Raw genomic sequence first — 17,669 nt, 5'->3', positions numbered from 1 at the left:
CTGGGTGGGATTGTGGTCGGTGCAGACTCGATGGGCCGAATGGCCTCCTTCTGCACTGTAGGGTTTCTATGATTTCTATGATTCCATGGCACTCAGTGCACAGAGGATCTGGGAACACTGTTCACGCCATCACTCTGATGGGGCAGAGCCAGCGAGGCCAGCACCACAGAGACCGGGGTGCCATATTCACAGGGCACCCCAATCTGTGCAAAAACTAAACTCCCAAACCCCCAAAGACACAGAGGACCACCCCTCCTCAACAGGTATTGGAGCATCCATCCACCCCCCCCCCCGCCCCCCAATCCATCAGGACGCATTAGGATGCATGACCCCCCCCCCCCCCCACCTCCACCACCACACATAAGGAGAATCCTACCAAGTCGGGCTCATCAGAAGCCTGGCACAACCCCGGCATGTCTCTCACCACCCGGGGTGTATATATATGTACCCCTGACGTGGTCATCACGACTGGTTTTTGTTTTTTGCGTCAGTGTGAAGTCACACTAGCTGGGCGGAAGTAGCGATGTCAAGCTCACTAATGAGATTTTAATGTATGCAAATCAGGCTTGCGCCCCTTCTGGGTGCGAACCTCATCGCTTCATGGGGGTTGGGGGAGGGCGGTGTGAGGGAGATCAGATTCTCATTAGCACAAATCCCATTTTCTGCCTTTCGTGAGATCGGGGTGCCATCTCTGAAGGGCGATCTATCCCCCTCCCCCCCGCAAAGGGATTTGTGCCCATGGCTAGCATGGCCACTACATCATGCGCATAAGTTTAAATCCCACCATGGCATCGGGGGAAATTAAATTCAATTAATGATCTGGAATAAAATGCTGATCTCCATCATCATAATCATGAAATGACCAGATTGTTATTTAAAAACCCATCTTTTGCACTCACTGATGGGGAGGAAGTAATGCTATCCTTGCCCAGTCTGGTCTGTGTGTGACTCCAGCCTCAGAGCAATGCAGCTGACTCTTAACTGCCCTCAGAAACGGCCTAGCAGGCCAGTCAGTTAACAGAGGGCTCAGCACCACTTTCTCATGGGCAGTTAGGGATGAGCAGTAAATGTTGGCCTTGCGGCGATGTTCACATCCTAAGAGGTAATTAAAAAACCTGCTGGGATTATCTGTGTGGCAAGATCATTCAGCCTGTTGCTGAATCACAGGCTGGCCACACTTGGTTCCATTCTTATGAAATGAAAGCCAGAGAATCATATGCAATGGCTCCACTTCCCACTCTTGAACCATTATCTCTGGAGTCCTTCAAGGATCTATCCTTGAGCTCCTCTATTTCTCACAGAAACATAGAAAATAGGAGCAGGAGCAGGCCAGTCGGCCCATCGAGCCTGGATGGTCCTACTCCCTGCTAATAATTCGTATGTTTGTATCTGTAATGACTTCAATCAGGCCATGCAGGTTGGCCTATTGGAGTGTGAACTCCTTGATTAAGGATCCAAGTGATCGGCCAATCAGGGAGTCTTTGCCTTGTACTTAATAGGGAGTTTCAGTTCTTCTGACACCCCTGGAGGTAGACTGCTAACTGCTAGCACTCTGTGTACTGCTGTTCGTGTTTGTAAATAAAGGGATTGTGGTGAAGGGAATAAAATATTAAATATACATTTGACCATGAATTTCCATATTAAAACTGGCCTCGATCATTTCAATTGAATATCGAACTTCCTTTTTCAGGTTCATGTTATTTTCGGAAATAATAGCTTGGGTGCTGAACAAATGAAATGATCCCTATCAGTCAGTTTGTATTTGCATGGCAGCCCCGCAGAAGTCAAACTAATTGCCTAAAGGTTGGATGTATCTTTGTGCAACAGAATAGCTTCATGGTTTGTGCTTTGCTGGCCTGTGACAGGTTTGAAGCTTTCGACCAGCCTTTGACCCAGGTCGGGTTGGTCAGACAGGATAGTTAGCTTTGCCGCACTGCAACAGTGCCATCATTGTGTGTTCCGTGACAGTTTGAGCAGTTTCCTTGGAAATTGGGAATAATTGAAGGTTGCTATATCCAATCCTTATCAATGATGCTGCATTTTATGGTACTTCTCTTTGTCAAGTCAATGTATTGCAGCGTTCTCCTCCTTTCCATTGCGAGTGAGAAGAGGTGTAGGTCAAATATCTGATGCTAAATCTATGTCTGCGAGCATCATGTGCCAGTGGGCATTTAGACTACCAGTAACCAAGCGTCATGCAACGTAAGATGATGTTTTCTGTTTGGTATAAAGAGGTGATATTTGCTTGGACATAGCAATATCCAGAATTGAGAATCTATTGATGATCATGAAGCCATTGTCGATTGACGGAAAACCACATCTGGTTTAGTACATTAGTGGCAGTAAAAGCTGCAAGTTACATGTGCTTACTGTCGTAGTCAGTGAAATGTCTACTCCATTTCAACTTTCTCAGCAAACTAGTCTAAAAGGCAATTTGTCCTAAAAATGCTAGGAAATTTGCCGTCCTTACCCGGTCTGGTCTACACGTGACTCCAGAGCCACAGCAATGTGGTTGACTCTCAACTGCCCTCGGGCAACTAGGGATGGGTAATAAATGCTGGCCAGCCAGCGATGCCCATGTCCCACGAATGAATAAAAAAAAAAGGGCGGCACAGTAGCACAGTGGTTAGCACTGCTGCTTCACAGCTCCAGGGTCCTGGGTTCGATTCCCGGCTTGGGTCACTGTCTGTGTGGAGTTTGCACATTCTCCTCGTGTCTGCGTGGGTTTCCTCCGGGTGCTCCAGTTTCCTCCCACAGTCCAAAGATGTGCGGGTTAGGTTGATTGGCCATGCTAAAATTGCCCCTTAGTGTCCTGGGATGCGTAGATTAGAGGGATTAGCGGGTAAAATATGTTGGGATATGGGGGTAGGGCCTGGGTGGGATTGTGGTCGGTGCAGACTCGATGGGCCGAATGGCCTCTTTCTGTACTGTAGGGTTTCTATGATTCTATGATTCTATGAAAACTTGTGCTGAAATGGAGATTACGTTATTTTAATCCATTCAAATGAAAATGCACACGTAATTTGCTGCTTTTACAAAACTCCATTCTCTGCTTCTTTTCATTTGTGGGTGTCGCTCGCATGGCCAGCATTTATTGTCCTTGAGAAAGAAGATGATGGTGAGTCACATTCTTCAACTGCTGCAGTCTGTGTGTTATAGCTGCACCCTTTGCTACTGGGAAGACAGTTCTAGGAATGTAACCCAGTGACAGCGCAGGAGTGGTGACATATTTCCAAGTCAGGATGATGAATGAATTGGAGGGGGAGCTTGCAGGTGGTGGTATTCTCTGGTAGAAGTTGCAGGATTGGAAGTTGTTATTGAAAGGAGGCTTTGAGAATTGCTCCAGTGCAAATTATCGATGGTACACACTGTGCACCAACAGTGGGAATGAAAGCTTAAGGTGCTGGATGGTGTGCTGATTCATCTGGCTGCCCTGTCCTGGATTGTGCTGAGCTTTATCATGCTGCATTCACCCAGGCAAGTGGAGAGTATCCCATCGTGCTTCTGGCCTGTGTCTTCTAAATGATGGACATTATAGAGGTATTTATAATGAACAGTACAGCACAGGTACAGGCCCTTTGGCCCTCCAACTGTGCACCAATAACATTGTCCTATCTAGACCAACAGCCTGCATCCCTCTATTCCCCACCTGTTCATGTGTCTATCCAGATAAGTCTTAAATGTCGCTAACGTGTCTGCCTCAACCACCTCACTTGGCAGTGCATTGCAGGCCCCCTCCCATCCTCTGTGTAAAAAACTTCCCCCGCACATCTCCACTGAACCTTTCCCCCCCTTACCTTGAACTTGTGCCCCTTGTAATTGTCATTTCTGCCCTGGGAAAAAGCTTCCAACTGTTCACCCTATCCATACCTCTCATAATTTTATAAATTGAGGATACCGTTCAGTTGCTCAGTTTATTTATGCTCAGCTGGTTGGACGGCTGGTTAGTGATGCAGAACGACGCCAACAACATGGGTTCAATTCCCGTACCGGCTGAGGTTATTCATGAAGGCCCCTGCTTTCTCAACCTTGCCTGAGGTGTGGTGACCCTCAGGTTAAATCACCACCTGTCACCGCTCCTCTGGTCATCCGGGACTATGGCGACTGTAGCTTTTTATTTATGTCCTGGTTCCACAGTAACTGAGGAACAATTATTGTGCTAATGTACTTGTTTGAGCTGATTGCGTCACTCTTATTACATTTTTCATTCCTGGCTCCAGTGAAGAATAATCTTTCTGCTGGCGCTGCACTTTCACAGTTATCCCGAGATTTAGGAAAGACGAGCGTGTGAATGTCTTTGAAGTGACGAGCTAAGAGTCTTTGTGCATTCAGTACTCATCATTTCCAACCAATGAAGAGCAACAATCGACAGAGTTAATGGTATGTTGAGTCACACAGTTAAAGCAAGGCAGAGCAGGTCACAGAAAATATTCCCTGGTGAGACCACACCTTGAGCATTGTGACTGGTTCTGGTTGCTGAGAAATAATGGAAACGTTCAACTGTTTTGAGAGACCAGGCTGGTTTCTGGTGCCCAAGGTCCACATCATGGGGAGAAGGTGAAGAGGTACGGGCTTTTCTGTCTGGAAAAGTTAACTGCGAGGTGATCTCATAAAGAAGTGTAAGTGGTATGGGAAAGGGGAATACTTAATACCGCTTGAAATTCAACAGTGGGAGCAGAACGAGGGTTCAAACTATCAACAGGTCACTTTCAAATCGATATCAGGAGGTTCTTAACACAGGGAATGAATGATGTTGAGGATAGACTTGCGAGGCAGGTTGTTGAAAGAATTCACTTTCGTAGAAATGGATTAAGGGCTGCATTCGGGGAATTGTTTTGGACGGATGAATTAAGATGGGGTCGAATAGGGATTCTTATCTGCTGGGATCTTGTGACTGCTGAACTACATGTGCACTGCCTTGCTGTGTCTGAATTAAGATGTCAAGCTGTCTTGATCTTACTTGTGTAATGAATGATATACTGCAGATGCCAATCTTAAGATTTGTATCTATGTATGTCCATCTGACTGGCTTGAAGGATACTCTCGTTTGCACCTTTGCGTTGTGTGGTGATAGTGGATCCACATCAGATGCATATTTGTATAACGAAATATATAAAATAATCCAAAATAAGTTTTTCTTTTTTATGTGGCTGCAGCCACATGTTAGTAGCTCTTGCAAATTAACAAAGAAAATTTGCAAAAAACAAAAATTAATTATGCTTGGTAAGAAACCTCTGTAATAAAATGAAGCTGCCTGACCACACTTGCTCGCACCCTGCTCCCTGTAAGGACTCTATTCTATTCTCCCCATTTCTCTGTCTCCATTGCACCTGTTGTGCTGATGCAACCTTTCCATACCAGCGCTTCAGATATCTCTTCCCTCTTCCTCAACCGAAGATTTCTCGCTTCTTCTCCACCCAGCACCCCGCTCCCGCACCCCCGTATGGTTAGCAGGACCCTCAACCGTGTCCATTCTATTTCACGCACTCTTACTCCATCATGATAGGCTTCCTCTTGTTCTCAGCTTCCACCCCACCAGCCTCCATAATCGATGGAATCATCCCCCGACATTTGCACCACCTCCCACACAATGCCACCCACCCCATCACATCTTCCTCCTCTTTCAAAGGAATCATTCTCTCTGTGACAACCCGGTCCACTCCCCACTGACTCCCCCCGCACCCCAAACACCCCTCCTTTTCATACAGCACCTACCCATGCCATCACAGGAGATACAACTTTTGTCTCACCATCTAAGGCACCAAACATTTCTTGCAAGTGAAACATTGGTTTACTGGAACGTCTTTCAGTTTAGTATATTGTATTCACTGCTCACGTTGCGGTCTCCTCTACTTTTTATTTTTTCTTTCACTGGATACGAGTGTCGCTGGCAAGGCCAGCGTTTGTTGCCCGTCCCTAATTGCCCTTGAACTGAGTGGTTTGCTGGGCCATTGCAGAGGGCAGTTAAAAGTCACCCCACTTGGCTGTGGATCTGGAGTCACATATAGGCCAGACTGGGTCAGGATGGCAGATTTCCTTCCCTAAAGGACATTAGTGAACCAGATGGGTTTTTGTAACAATTGATAATAATAATCATGACCTCTACAGTGGGCTGTCCAAATGCAGACTGTTCAGTCCACAAACATAACCCTGAACTTCCTCTTACCTTTTATTATAATTCTCCACCTTCCTCCCATTCTACCTTCATGCCCTTGGCCCCCTACAGTCTTCCAATGAAGCTTCCTGCAAGAACATCACCTCATTTTTTGATTGGCACTCTGCAGCCTTCTAGACTCAACTCTGAGTTCAACAATTTTAGATCAGAACCTCCTCCTGCAACTTATTCTCTGTGTTCTTCTTTTGCTGGGTCAGTCTTGTCTCAGTTCTTTCTTTATTCTTTCATGTATTCAGAAGGCTGCCACAAAGCCAATCCCCACCTCATCTGGACACACATTTTGCTTCTTTTATATACCCATTAGTACTCGCTTTGTACCATGAAATCTTTTGTCGCTTAATGTCCACCACCCTATCATACACCTTTCATTTTGTTCTTCCTTCTCCCCCTCCCCCCTTCCATTGCCTTAAAACATTTCTATCTATCTTCAAATAAAAGCAAACTACTGTGGATGCTGGAATCTGAAACAAAAACAGGAAATGCTGGAAAATCTCAGCATCTGCGGAGAGAGAATAGAGCCAATGTTTTAAGCTCTGATGAAGGGTCATCCAGACTCGAAACGTTGGCTCTATTCTCTCTCCACAGCGTTACTTGTACGTCAAGGCAAGCGTGTTTCTTCCAGCCCAACCAGCAAACCCACTATGGCGGCCACAGATTGGGACTCTGATGATCAGGATCCCACGATCAGACACTACTCCCAAAATCTGACTCCCTCCTGACTTCCAATCTCCATTAGGTTTGACTGATGACCATGAAACCATTGTTGATTGCTGGTAAAAACCCATCTGGTTCACTAATGTGGCCTACATGTGACTCCAGAGCCACAGCAATGTGGTTTAGATTCAAAACATTGGTTCTATTCTCTCTCCACAGATGCTCCAGCAATGTGGTTGACTCTCAACTGTCCTCGGGCAACTAGGGATGGGCAATAAATGCTGGCGACGCCCATGACCCACAAATGAATTTTTTTAAAAATTAGCCTTGGGTAACCATTACTTCCAGGTTTATCATCCACGACATTCCTTTTCTCACCCACCCTCCCCATCCCAATAATTATTGGGGCTCACATGCCTGCAGTTTCTGAAATGGTTTCCCTCAAAGAAAGGCAAGATTTCTATTTTGCAGTCTGACTTATTAACTAACCTGAGAGGTAATTTCAAACATGCAGGGCAATTATAGGCAGCCTTAAGAGGATTTGTGCTTCAATGTTGGCTTGTTCGACATTGTGCAATGTTGAAGGGGATGGGTGTCATCTGGCAATTATAAAATTGGTTTGGATTGAAATGTCCTTTCTTTCCATTTTGCAAAATCACAGGTTTAATATCATCTTACTTGAACCCAAAACCTGATGTCTTCCTATTACATAGAACATAGAATAGAACATAGAACAGTACAGCACAGAACAGGCCCTTCAGCCCACGATGTTGTACCGAGCTTTGTCTGAAACCCAGATCAAGCTATTTCCTCCCTATCATCCCGAAGTACTCCATGTGCCTATCCAATAGCTTCTTAAATGTTCCTAAAGTTTCTGACTCCACTATCCCTGCAGGCAGTCCATTCCACACCCCAACCACTTTCTGAGTAAAAAACCTACCTCGGACATCCTTCCTATATCTCCCACCATGAACCCTATAGTTATGCCCCCTAGTTACCGCTCCATTCACCCGAGGAAATAGTCTTTGAACGTTCACTCTATCTATCCCCCTCATCATCTTATAAACCTCTATCAAGTCTCCTCTCAACCTCCTCCGCTCCAAAGAAAAAAGCCCAAGTTCCCTCAACCTTTCCTCATAAGACCTACCCTCCAAACCAGGCAGCATCCTGGTAAATCTCCTTTGCACTCTTTCCAATGTCTCCACATCCTTCTTGTAGTGAGGTGACCAGAACTGCACACAATATTCCAAATGCGGTCTCACCAAGGTCCTGTACAGTTGCAGCATAACCCCACGGCTCTTAAACTCAAGCCCCCTGTTAATGAACGCCAACACACTATAGGCCTTCTTCACGGCTCTATCCACTTGAGTGGCAACCTTCAGAGATCTATGGATATGAACCCCAAGATCTCTCTGTTCCTCCACATTCTTCAGAACCCTACCTTTGACCCTGTAATCCACATTTAAATTTGTCCTACCAAAATGAATCACCTCGCATTTGTCAGGGGTAAACTCCATTTGCCATTTTTCAGCCCAGCTCTGCATCCTATCTATATCTCTTTGCAGCCTACAACAGCCCTCCACCTCATCCACTACTCCACCAATCTTGGTGTCATCAGCAAATTTACTGATCCACCCTTCAGCCCCCTCCACCAAGTCATTTATAAAAATTACAAAGAGCAGAGGACCAAGCACTGATCCCTGTGGCACTCCGCTGGTAACCGGTTTCCAGTCCGAAAATTTTCCATCCACCACCACCCTCTGTCTTCTGTGAGATAGCTAGTTACCTATCCAATCGGCCAAACTTCCCTCTATCCCACACATCCTTACTTTCTTCATAAGCCGACCGTGGGGGACTTTATCAAACGCCTTACTAAAATCCATGTATATGACATCAACTGCACTACCTTCATCAACACACTTAGTTACCTCCTCAAAAAATTCTATCAAATTTGTGAGACAAGACTTGCCCTTCACAAATCTGTGCTGACTATCCCGGATTAAGCTGCATCTTTCTAAACGGTTGTAAATCCTATCCCTAAGGACCTTTTCCATCAACTTACCGACCACCGAAGTAAGACTAACCGGTCTATAATTACCAGGGTCATTTCTATTCCCTTTCTTAAACAGAGGAACCACATTCGCCACTCTCCAGTCCTCCATTACACTGGCTCTTTCCCCAGCAAGGCTATTGACCTTATTTCAGTCATAATCTGTTCCATCTATGTTTGCATTAAATGGATATCCAGTGTTGAATGTTGTCCTTCTGACACACGAACCATTGTTGTTCCATTGTCTTTGGTTCCTGATGCAGACTCCAGCCTTCCCCAGTCACTGCCTGAGGTTGAAACGTTGTTCATAACCTTGGCATTCTATCTGACCCCGAGTTCAGCTTCTGACCCCAAATCCTCTTTATCACCAAGATTGCCTATGATTGTACAATTCCCTGTCTCAGTCCATCTGCTGCTGAAACCCTCAACCATACCTTTGTTACCTCTTAGAAACATAGAAGATAGGGGTAGGAGGAGGCCATTTGGCCCTTCGAGCCTGCTCCGTCATTCATTACGATCATGACTGATCATCCAACTCAATAGCCTAATCCTGCTTTCTCCTCATAACCTTTGATCCCATTCGCCCCAAGTGCTATATCCAGCCGCCTCTTCAATGCATTCAATGTTTTGGCATCAACTACTTCCTGTGGTAATGAATTCCACAGGCTCACCACTCTTTGGGTGAAGAAATGTCTCCTCTTGACTCAACAATGGCAGTGTTGGAGAAACTTGGTTTGTTCTCACTGGAATGACGGAGTTTGAGAAACGACCTGATAAAAGTCTACAAGATTATGAGAGGCATGGACAGAGTGGATAGTCAGAAGCTTTTTCCCAGGGTGGAAGAGTCATTTACTAGGGGGCATAGGTTTAAGGTGCGAGGGGCAAGGTTTAAAGGAGATGTACGAGGAAAGTTTTTTACACAGAGGGTGGTGGGTGCCTGGAACTCGCTGCTGGATGAGGTAGTGGAAGCAGATACGATAATGACTTTTAAGGGGCGTCTGGACAAATACATGAATAGGATGGGAATAGAGAGAAGGGTAGGGGGTTTTAGTTCAGACAGGCAGCATGGTCGGTGCAGGCTTGGAGGGCCGAAGGGTCTGTTCCTGTGCTGTAATTTTCTTTGTTCTTTGTTCTCCCAGCTGACCTCCTACCTGGTCCCCACCAGCTCATCCAATCTCTGCTGCCTGTATCCTAACTTGCCCAAAGTTCTGCTTCCCAATTACCACTGTGTTCACTGACCTACATTGTCCAGCAATGTCTCAATTTTACAATTCTCAGGTAATTATGATGCGATTAGGCAAGAATTAGGGGGCATACGATGGGAACAGAAACTGTCAGGGAAAGGCACTAATGAAAAGTGGAACTTTTTCAAGGAACAAATACTGGGTGTCCTTGATAGGTATGTCCCTGTCAGGCAGGGAGGAAATGGCCGAGTGAGGGAAACATGGTTCGTGAAAGAGGTGGAATGTCTTGTGAAAAGGAAGAGGGAAGCTTATGTCGGGATGAGGAACAAGGTTCAGATGACTCGATTGAGGGTTACAAGTTAGCAAGGAATGAGCTGAAAAAGGGGCTTAGGAGAGCTAGGAGGGGACATGAGAAGTTCTTGGTGGGTCTGATCAAGGAAAACCCCAAGGCTTTTTACTCTTATGTGAGGAATAAAAGAATGACCAGGGTGAGGTTAGGGCCGATCAAGGACAGTAGTGGGAACTTGTGTATGGAGTCAGTAGAGATAGGCGAGGTGATGAATGAATACTTTTCTTCAGTGTTCACCAAGGAGAGGGGCCATGTTTTTGAGGAAGAGAAGGTGTTACAGGCTAATAGGCTGGAGGAAATAGATGTTCGGAGGGAGGATGTCCTGGCAGTTTTGAATAAACTGAAGGTCGATAAGTCCCCTGGGCCTGATGAAATATATCCTAGGATTCTTTGGGAGGCAAGAGATGAGATTGCAGAGCCTTTGGCTTTGATCTTTGGGTCCTCACTGTCCACGGGGATGGTGCCAGAGGACTGGAGAGTGGCGAATGTTGTTCCTCTGTTTAAGAAAGGGAATAGAAATGACCCTGGTAATTATAGACCGGTTAGTCTTACTTCGGTGGTTGGTAAATTGATGGAAAAGGTCCTTCGGGATGGGATTTACGACCACTTAGAAAGATGCGGATTAATCCGGGATAGTCAGCACGGATTCGTGAAGGGCAAGTCGTGCCTCACAAATTTGATAGAATTTTTTGAGGAGGTAACTAAGTGTGTTGATGAAGGTAGGGCAGTTGATGTCATATACATGGATTTTAGTAAGGCGTTTGATAAGGTCCCCCATGGTTGGCTTATGATGAAAGTGAGGAGCTGTGGGATAGAGGGAACGTTCGCCGATTGGATAGGTAACTGGCTGTCTGATCGAAGACAGAGGGTGGTGGTGGATGGAAAATGTTCGGCCTGGAGGCAGGTTGCTAGCGGAGTGCCACAGGGATCAGTGCTTGGTCCTCTGCTCTTTGTGATTTTTATTAATGACTTAGAGGAGGGGGCTGAAGGGTGGATCAGTAAATTTGCTGATGACACCAAGATTGGTGGAGTAGTGGATGAGGTGGAGGGCTGTTGTAGGCTGCAAAGAGACATAGATAGGATGCAAAGCTGGGCCGAAAAATGGCAAATGGAGTTTAACCCTGATAAATGTGAGGTGATTCATTTTGGTAGGACTAATTTAAATGTGGATTACAGGGTCAAAGGTAGGGTTGTGAAGACTGTGGAGGAACAGAGAGATCTTGGGGTCCATATCCACAGATCTCTAAAGGTTGCCACTCAAGTGGATAGAGCTGTGAAGAAGGCCTATAGTGTGTTAGCATTTATTATGTGGAGATGCCGGCGTTGGACTGGGGTAAACACAGTAAGAAGTTTAACAACACCAGGTTAAAGTCCAACAGGTTTATTTGGTAGCAAAAGCCACACAAGTTTTCGGAGCTGCAAGCCCCTTCTTCAGGTGAGTGGGAATTCTGTACACAAACAGAGCATATAAAGACACAGACTCAATTTACATGAATAATGGTTGGAATGCGAATACTTACAACTAATCAAGTCTTTAAGAAACAAAACAATGTGAGTGGAGAGAGCATCAAGACAGGCTAAAAAGATGTGTATTGTCTCCAGACAAGACAGCCAGTGAAACTCTGTGGGGGTTACAGATAGTGTGACATGAACCCAATATCCCGGTTGAGGCCGTCCTCGTGTATGCGGAACTTGGCTATCAGTTTCTGCTCAGCGACTCTGCACCGTCGTGTGTCGCGAAGGCCGCCTTGGAGAACGCTTACCCGAATATCAGAGGCCGAATGCCCGTGACCGCCGAAGTGCTCCCCAACAGGAAGAGAACAGTCTTGCCTGGTGATTGTCGAGTGGTGTTCATTCATCCGTTGTCGCAGCATCTGCATAGTTTCCCCAATGTACCATGCCTCGGGACATCCTTTCTTGCAGCGTATCAGGTAGACAACATTGGCCGAGTTGCAAGAGTATGTACCGTGTACCTGGTGGATGGTGTTCTCACGTGAGATGATGGCATCTGTGTCGATGATCCGGCACGTCTTGCAGAGGTTGCTGTGGCAGGGTTGTGTGGTGTCATGGTCACTGTTCTCCTGAAGGCTGGGTAGTTTGCTGCGGACAATGGTCTGTTTGAGGTTGTGCGGTTGTTTGAAGGCAAGAAGTGGGGGTGTGGGGATGGCCTTGGCGAGATGTTTGTCTTCATCAATGACATGTTGAAGGCTCCGGAGGAGATGCCGTAGCTTCTCCGCTCCGGGGAAGTACTGGACAACGAAGGGTACTCTGTCCACTGTGTCCCGTGTTTGTCTTCTGAGGAGGTCGGTGCGGTTTTTCGCTGTGGCGCGTTGGAACTGTTGATCAATGAGTCGAGCGCCATATCCTGTTCTTATGAGGGCATCTTTCAGCGTCTGGAGGTGTCTGTTGCGATCCTCCTCATCCGAGCAGATCCTGTGTATACGGAGGGCTTGTCCGTAGGGGATGGCTTCTTTAACGTGTTTAGGGTGGAAGCTGGAGAAGTGGAGCATCGTGAGGTTATCCGTGGGCTTGCGGTACAGTGAGGTGCTGAGGTGACCGTCCTTAATGGAGATGCGTGTGTCCAAGAATGCAACCGATTCCGGAGAGTAGTCTATGGTGAGTCTGATGGTGGGATGGAACTTGTTGATGTCATCATAGAGTTGTTTCAGTGATTGTTCACCATGAGTCCAAAGGAAGAAAATGTCATCGATGTATCTAGTGTATAGCATCGGTTGAAGGTCCCGTGCGGTGAAGAAGTCTTGTTCGAACCTGCAAGACTGTTCTCTTCCTGTTGGGGAGCACTTCAGCGGTCACGGGCATTCGGCCTCTGATATTCGGGTAAACGTTCTCCAAGGCGGCCTTCGCGACACACGACGGCGCAGAGTCGCTGAGCAGAGACTGATGGCCAAGTTCCGCACACACGAGGACGGCCTCAACCGGGATATTGGGTTCATGTCACACTATCTGTAACCCCCAAAGAGTTTCACTGGCTGTCTTGTCTGGAGACAATACACATCTTTTTAGCCTGTCTTGATGCTCTCTCCACTCACGTTGTTTTGTTTCTTAAAGACTTGATTAGTTGTAAGTATTCGCATTCCAACCATTATTCATGTAAATTGAGTCTGTGTCTTTATATGCTCTGTTTGTGAACAGAATTCCCACTCACCTGAAGAAGGGGCTTGCAGCTCCGAAAGCTTGTGTGGCTTTTGCTACCAAATAAACCTGTTGGACTTTAACCTGGTGTTGTTAAACTTCTTACTTAGCTTTTATTAACAGGGGGTTGGAGTTTAAGAGCCGTGGGGTTATGCTGCAACTGTACAGGACCTTGGTGAGACCACATTTGGAATATTGTGTGCAGTTTTGGTCACCTCACTATAAGAAGGATGTGGAAGCATTGGAGAGAGTGCAAAGGAGATTTACCAGGATGCTGCCTGGTTTGGAGGGTAGGTCTTATGAGGAAAGGTTGAGGGAGCTAGGGCTGTTCTCTCTGGAGCAGAGGAGGCTGAGGGGAGACTTAATAGAGGTTTATAAAATGATGAGGGGGATAGATAGAGTGAACGTTCAAAGACTATTTCCTCGGGTGGGTGGGGCTATTACAAGGGGGCATAACTATAGGGTTCATGGTGGGAGATATAGGAAGAATATCAGAGGTAGGTTCTTTACGCAGAGAGTGGTTGGGATGTGGAATGGACTGCCTGCAGTGATAGTGGAGTCAGACACTTTAGGAGCATTTAAGCGGTTATTGGATAGGCACATGGAGCACACCAGGATGATAGGGAGTGGGATAGCTTGATCTTGATTTCAGATAAAGCTCGGCACAACATCGTGGGCCGAAGGGCCTGTTCTGTGCTGTACTGTTCTATGTTCTATCATTAGATCCCTCCATGGCATTGTTCAGCCATGCAACCTCCAATCTCTGTGCCCTTCGAACTTTGACTTCCCCTATTTAATTCATTCCAATACTGACAGCCAATCCAGCAGATTCCCAGGGCCTAATCTCTAAAATTCCCTCCCTAGAATTCCTCCGACTCCCTCCTCTCCTTTAAGACATGCTTAAAAACCTACCACTTTGCCAAGCTTTTGCTCACCTGTCCTCATAATTGCTTATGTGTTTGGTGTCAGAGCGGCAGCTGTACCTGGTGAGTATTTTCACTCTCCCTAACAAATCCTAAACTGGAGGAAGTAAAATTTAAGGGAGGAATTTAAGGATAAGTCGTGACAGGGCGGCTCAGCCATGTGGAATGCTCCTCCTGTGCGGCGTGGGACATCAGGGACAATTCCACTGTCCTGGGTGACTACGCGTGCAAGAGTTGTCTCCAGCTGTAACTACTCGAAATCCATGCTTTGGAACTGGACCGTGATTGGAGTCACTGTGGATCATCTGCAAGGATGAGATGTTCGTGGATAGCATGTACAGTGAGGTGGTCACACTGCAGGGAAAGAATGCACAGGCAGACAGGAAATAAAATCATTGAATCCCGACAGTGCAGAAAGAGGCCATCTGACCCATCGAATCCGCACAGACTTTCCGAAAGAGCATCCCACCTAATCCCTCCCCTCTGCCCTATCCTTGTAACCCCATGGCTTTACCATGGCTAATCTACCCAAACCTACACATCCTTGGACACCAATTTAGCATAGCCAATCCACCTAACCCGCACATCTTTGGACTGTCGGAGGAAACCAGAGTACCCGGAGGAAACCCACGCAGACACGGGGAGAACGTGCAAACTCCACACACTCACCCGAAGCCAGGAATTGAACCCGGGTCCCTGGCGCTGTAAGGCTGCAGTGCTAACCCACTGTGCTACCAGTCTGCCAGACAGAGCAAAAGCACGAGGCAAGATAGTGCAAGAGTCCCCTGAATCTATCTCCCTCTCTAACACGTTTTTTGTTTGGATACTGTTGGGAAGGTGGTTTCTCAGGGGAATGCAGCGAGAGTCAGGTCCGTGGCAACACGAGTGGCTCAACTGCATGGCGGCAGGGGGGACGTGGGGGGCTGCAGATGTCACACCAGGATGCTGTGTTACCTCCTTGGTGCCAGGACCAAGGGCGTCACTGAACATTTTGAAGGAGGAGCGTGAACAGGCAGAGGTCGTGGTCCACATTGGTACCAATGACATAGGTATAAAGAGGAATGAGGTCCTGAAAGCCAAAGGCTTTGGCTGAAAGCCAAAGGGTGTGAAGGGGAATGAGGAGAGCGCAGGAGTACAGCTTTGAGATAAAGGATCAGCCATATTTAATGGTTGAGTGGGCTTGAAGAGTCAAATGGCTTCACACTCCTTCCTATTTTCTATGTTTATTTGATTTGATTTATTATTGTCACATGTATTGGTATACAGTGAAAAGTATTGTTTCTTGCACGCTATACAGACTGAGCACTGTTCATAGAGAAGGAAGCAAGAGGGTGCAGAATGTAGTGTTACAGTCATAGCTAGGGTATAGAGAAAGATCAACTTAATATAAGGAAGGTCCATGCAAAAGTCTGACAGCAGCAGGGAAGAAGCTGTTCTTGAGTCGGTTGGTACGTGACCTCAGACTTTTGTATCTTTTTCCCGACGGAAGAAGGTGGAAGAGAGAATGTCCGGGATGCCTGGGGTCCTTGATTATGCTGGCTGCTTTGCCGAGGCAGCGGGAAGTGTAGACAGAGTCAATGGATGGGAGGCTGGTTTGCGTGATGGATTGGGCTACATTCACAACTTTTTGTAGTTCCTTGCGGTCTTGGGCAGAGCAGGAGCCATAGCAAGCTGTGGTACAACCAGAAAGAATGTTTTCAATGGTTTATGCGTGTGAAGCGCATTGGGATCTTTTATTTCTGTTGAGGGGAAATGTATAAATGCATGTAGTAGTGTTCGTTGAGGCGTATGAATGCTTCACTGGCCAATTTATTTTTCCAGCTCACTGATATCTGGTATAAATATAAGCAGATGTGTATTAAAGAAATACTTCCGTTAAATGATACTGTTAATAGTGTTGGTCCATGTTAAGTTCAGGCTCACAGTATCAATGTTTAAATGGTTTAAACAGGGCTAAATTCCTTATTCAAGGTCTTGAACATGTTGACTTGTCCCCACTAGGCAGAGGAGCCAGTTTGTTAATTTTTTTAAGAAACAATCTGATAACACAGAAGTCATATTGTCTAGATAATTCTCAATGTAAGAATAACAATTTAATTAGTGGTGACACAATAATCAGTAGACGTGGCATTGAAGATAACACTAAACAGGCAGCTATTGGTGTTTTTGTTTGGATACAGTTAGGGAGGTGGTGGGAATGGGGAGGGTCTTATTTGTTGAGTCATGCAAGCTTGTGAGAAGGTTAGTAGGTACAGCCACAGTGCTGTGAGGGAGGGAATTCCAGAATTTTGACCCAGTGACGGGGAACGGCAATAATTTCCAAGTCAGGACAGTGAGTGGCTTGGAGGGGAACTTGCAGGTAGTGGTGTTCCCGGGTATCTGCTGCCCTTGGCATTCTAGCTGGTGGAGACTGCAGGTTTGGAAGATGCAGTCAAAGAAGCCTTGGTGAATTGTTGCAGTGCATCTTGTAGATGGTACACATGGCTGCCACTGTGCATCGGTAGTGGAGGGAGTGAATGTTTGTGGAAGGAATAGCAGTCAAGCAGGCTGCTTTGTCCTGGATGGTGTCAAGCTTCTTGAGATTTTTGGAGCTGCACCCATCCAGGCAAGTGAGGAGTATTCCATCACACTCCTGACTTGCACCTTGTAGATGGTGAACTCCTGCAGCGATGTCCTTGAACTGAGATAATTGATCACTAACAACCGCAGCCATCTTCCTTTGTGTTAGGTGTGACTCTAGCCAGTGGAGAGGTTTTCCCCTGATTCCAGTTGACTCCAGTTTTGCTAGGTCTCCTTGATGCCACACTTGGTCAAATGCTGCCTTGATGCCAAAAATGATCACTCTCACCTCTCTTCTGTCCATGTTTGGACTGTGGCTGTAATTAAGTCAGGGGTTGAGTAGCCCTGGTGCAACTCAAACTGAGTGTCAGAACAGGTCGTTGCTGAGTAAGTGCCACTTAATAACACTATTTACTACACACCTTCCATCACTGAGCAAGTAATTGACAGAGCCGAGCGATCCCACAACCAACGGATCAGATATCAAGAAATGGCACTGGATACAATATGGGCCCTGACAATAGTCCTGAAGGCTTGCCGCTCTCCTAGCCAAGTTGTTCCAGTACAATTACAACACTGGCATCTATCCGGCAATGTAGAAAGTTGCCCAGATATGCCCTGT

General features: G+C 46.4%; 1 protein-coding gene across 9 annotated transcripts in view; it reads left to right on the top strand.

Moving 5' to 3' along the window:
• Window positions 1-17,669, top strand: part of LOC144506100 (5'-AMP-activated protein kinase subunit gamma-2-like) — a 496,688-nt gene that overhangs the window by 157,935 nt on the left and 321,084 nt on the right. For 2 of the 9 annotated variants that reach the window (XM_078231920.1, XM_078231928.1), the window contains exon 2: window positions 3,089-3,118. The exons of the other annotated variants lie outside the window; for them this stretch is intronic. In XM_078231920.1, the coding sequence (XP_078088046.1) occupies window positions 3,089-3,118 (30 nt within the window). The remainder of the gene's footprint in view (window positions 1-3,088; window positions 3,119-17,669) is intronic. 9 annotated transcript variants of the gene reach the window in all.

Source organism: Mustelus asterias, chromosome 2 (assembly GCF_964213995.1).
Source record: "Mustelus asterias chromosome 2, sMusAst1.hap1.1, whole genome shotgun sequence".
In the NCBI taxonomy this organism is placed as follows: domain Eukaryota; kingdom Metazoa; phylum Chordata; class Chondrichthyes; order Carcharhiniformes; family Triakidae; genus Mustelus; species Mustelus asterias.
This window is presented reverse-complemented; position numbering and strand designations above follow the sequence as displayed.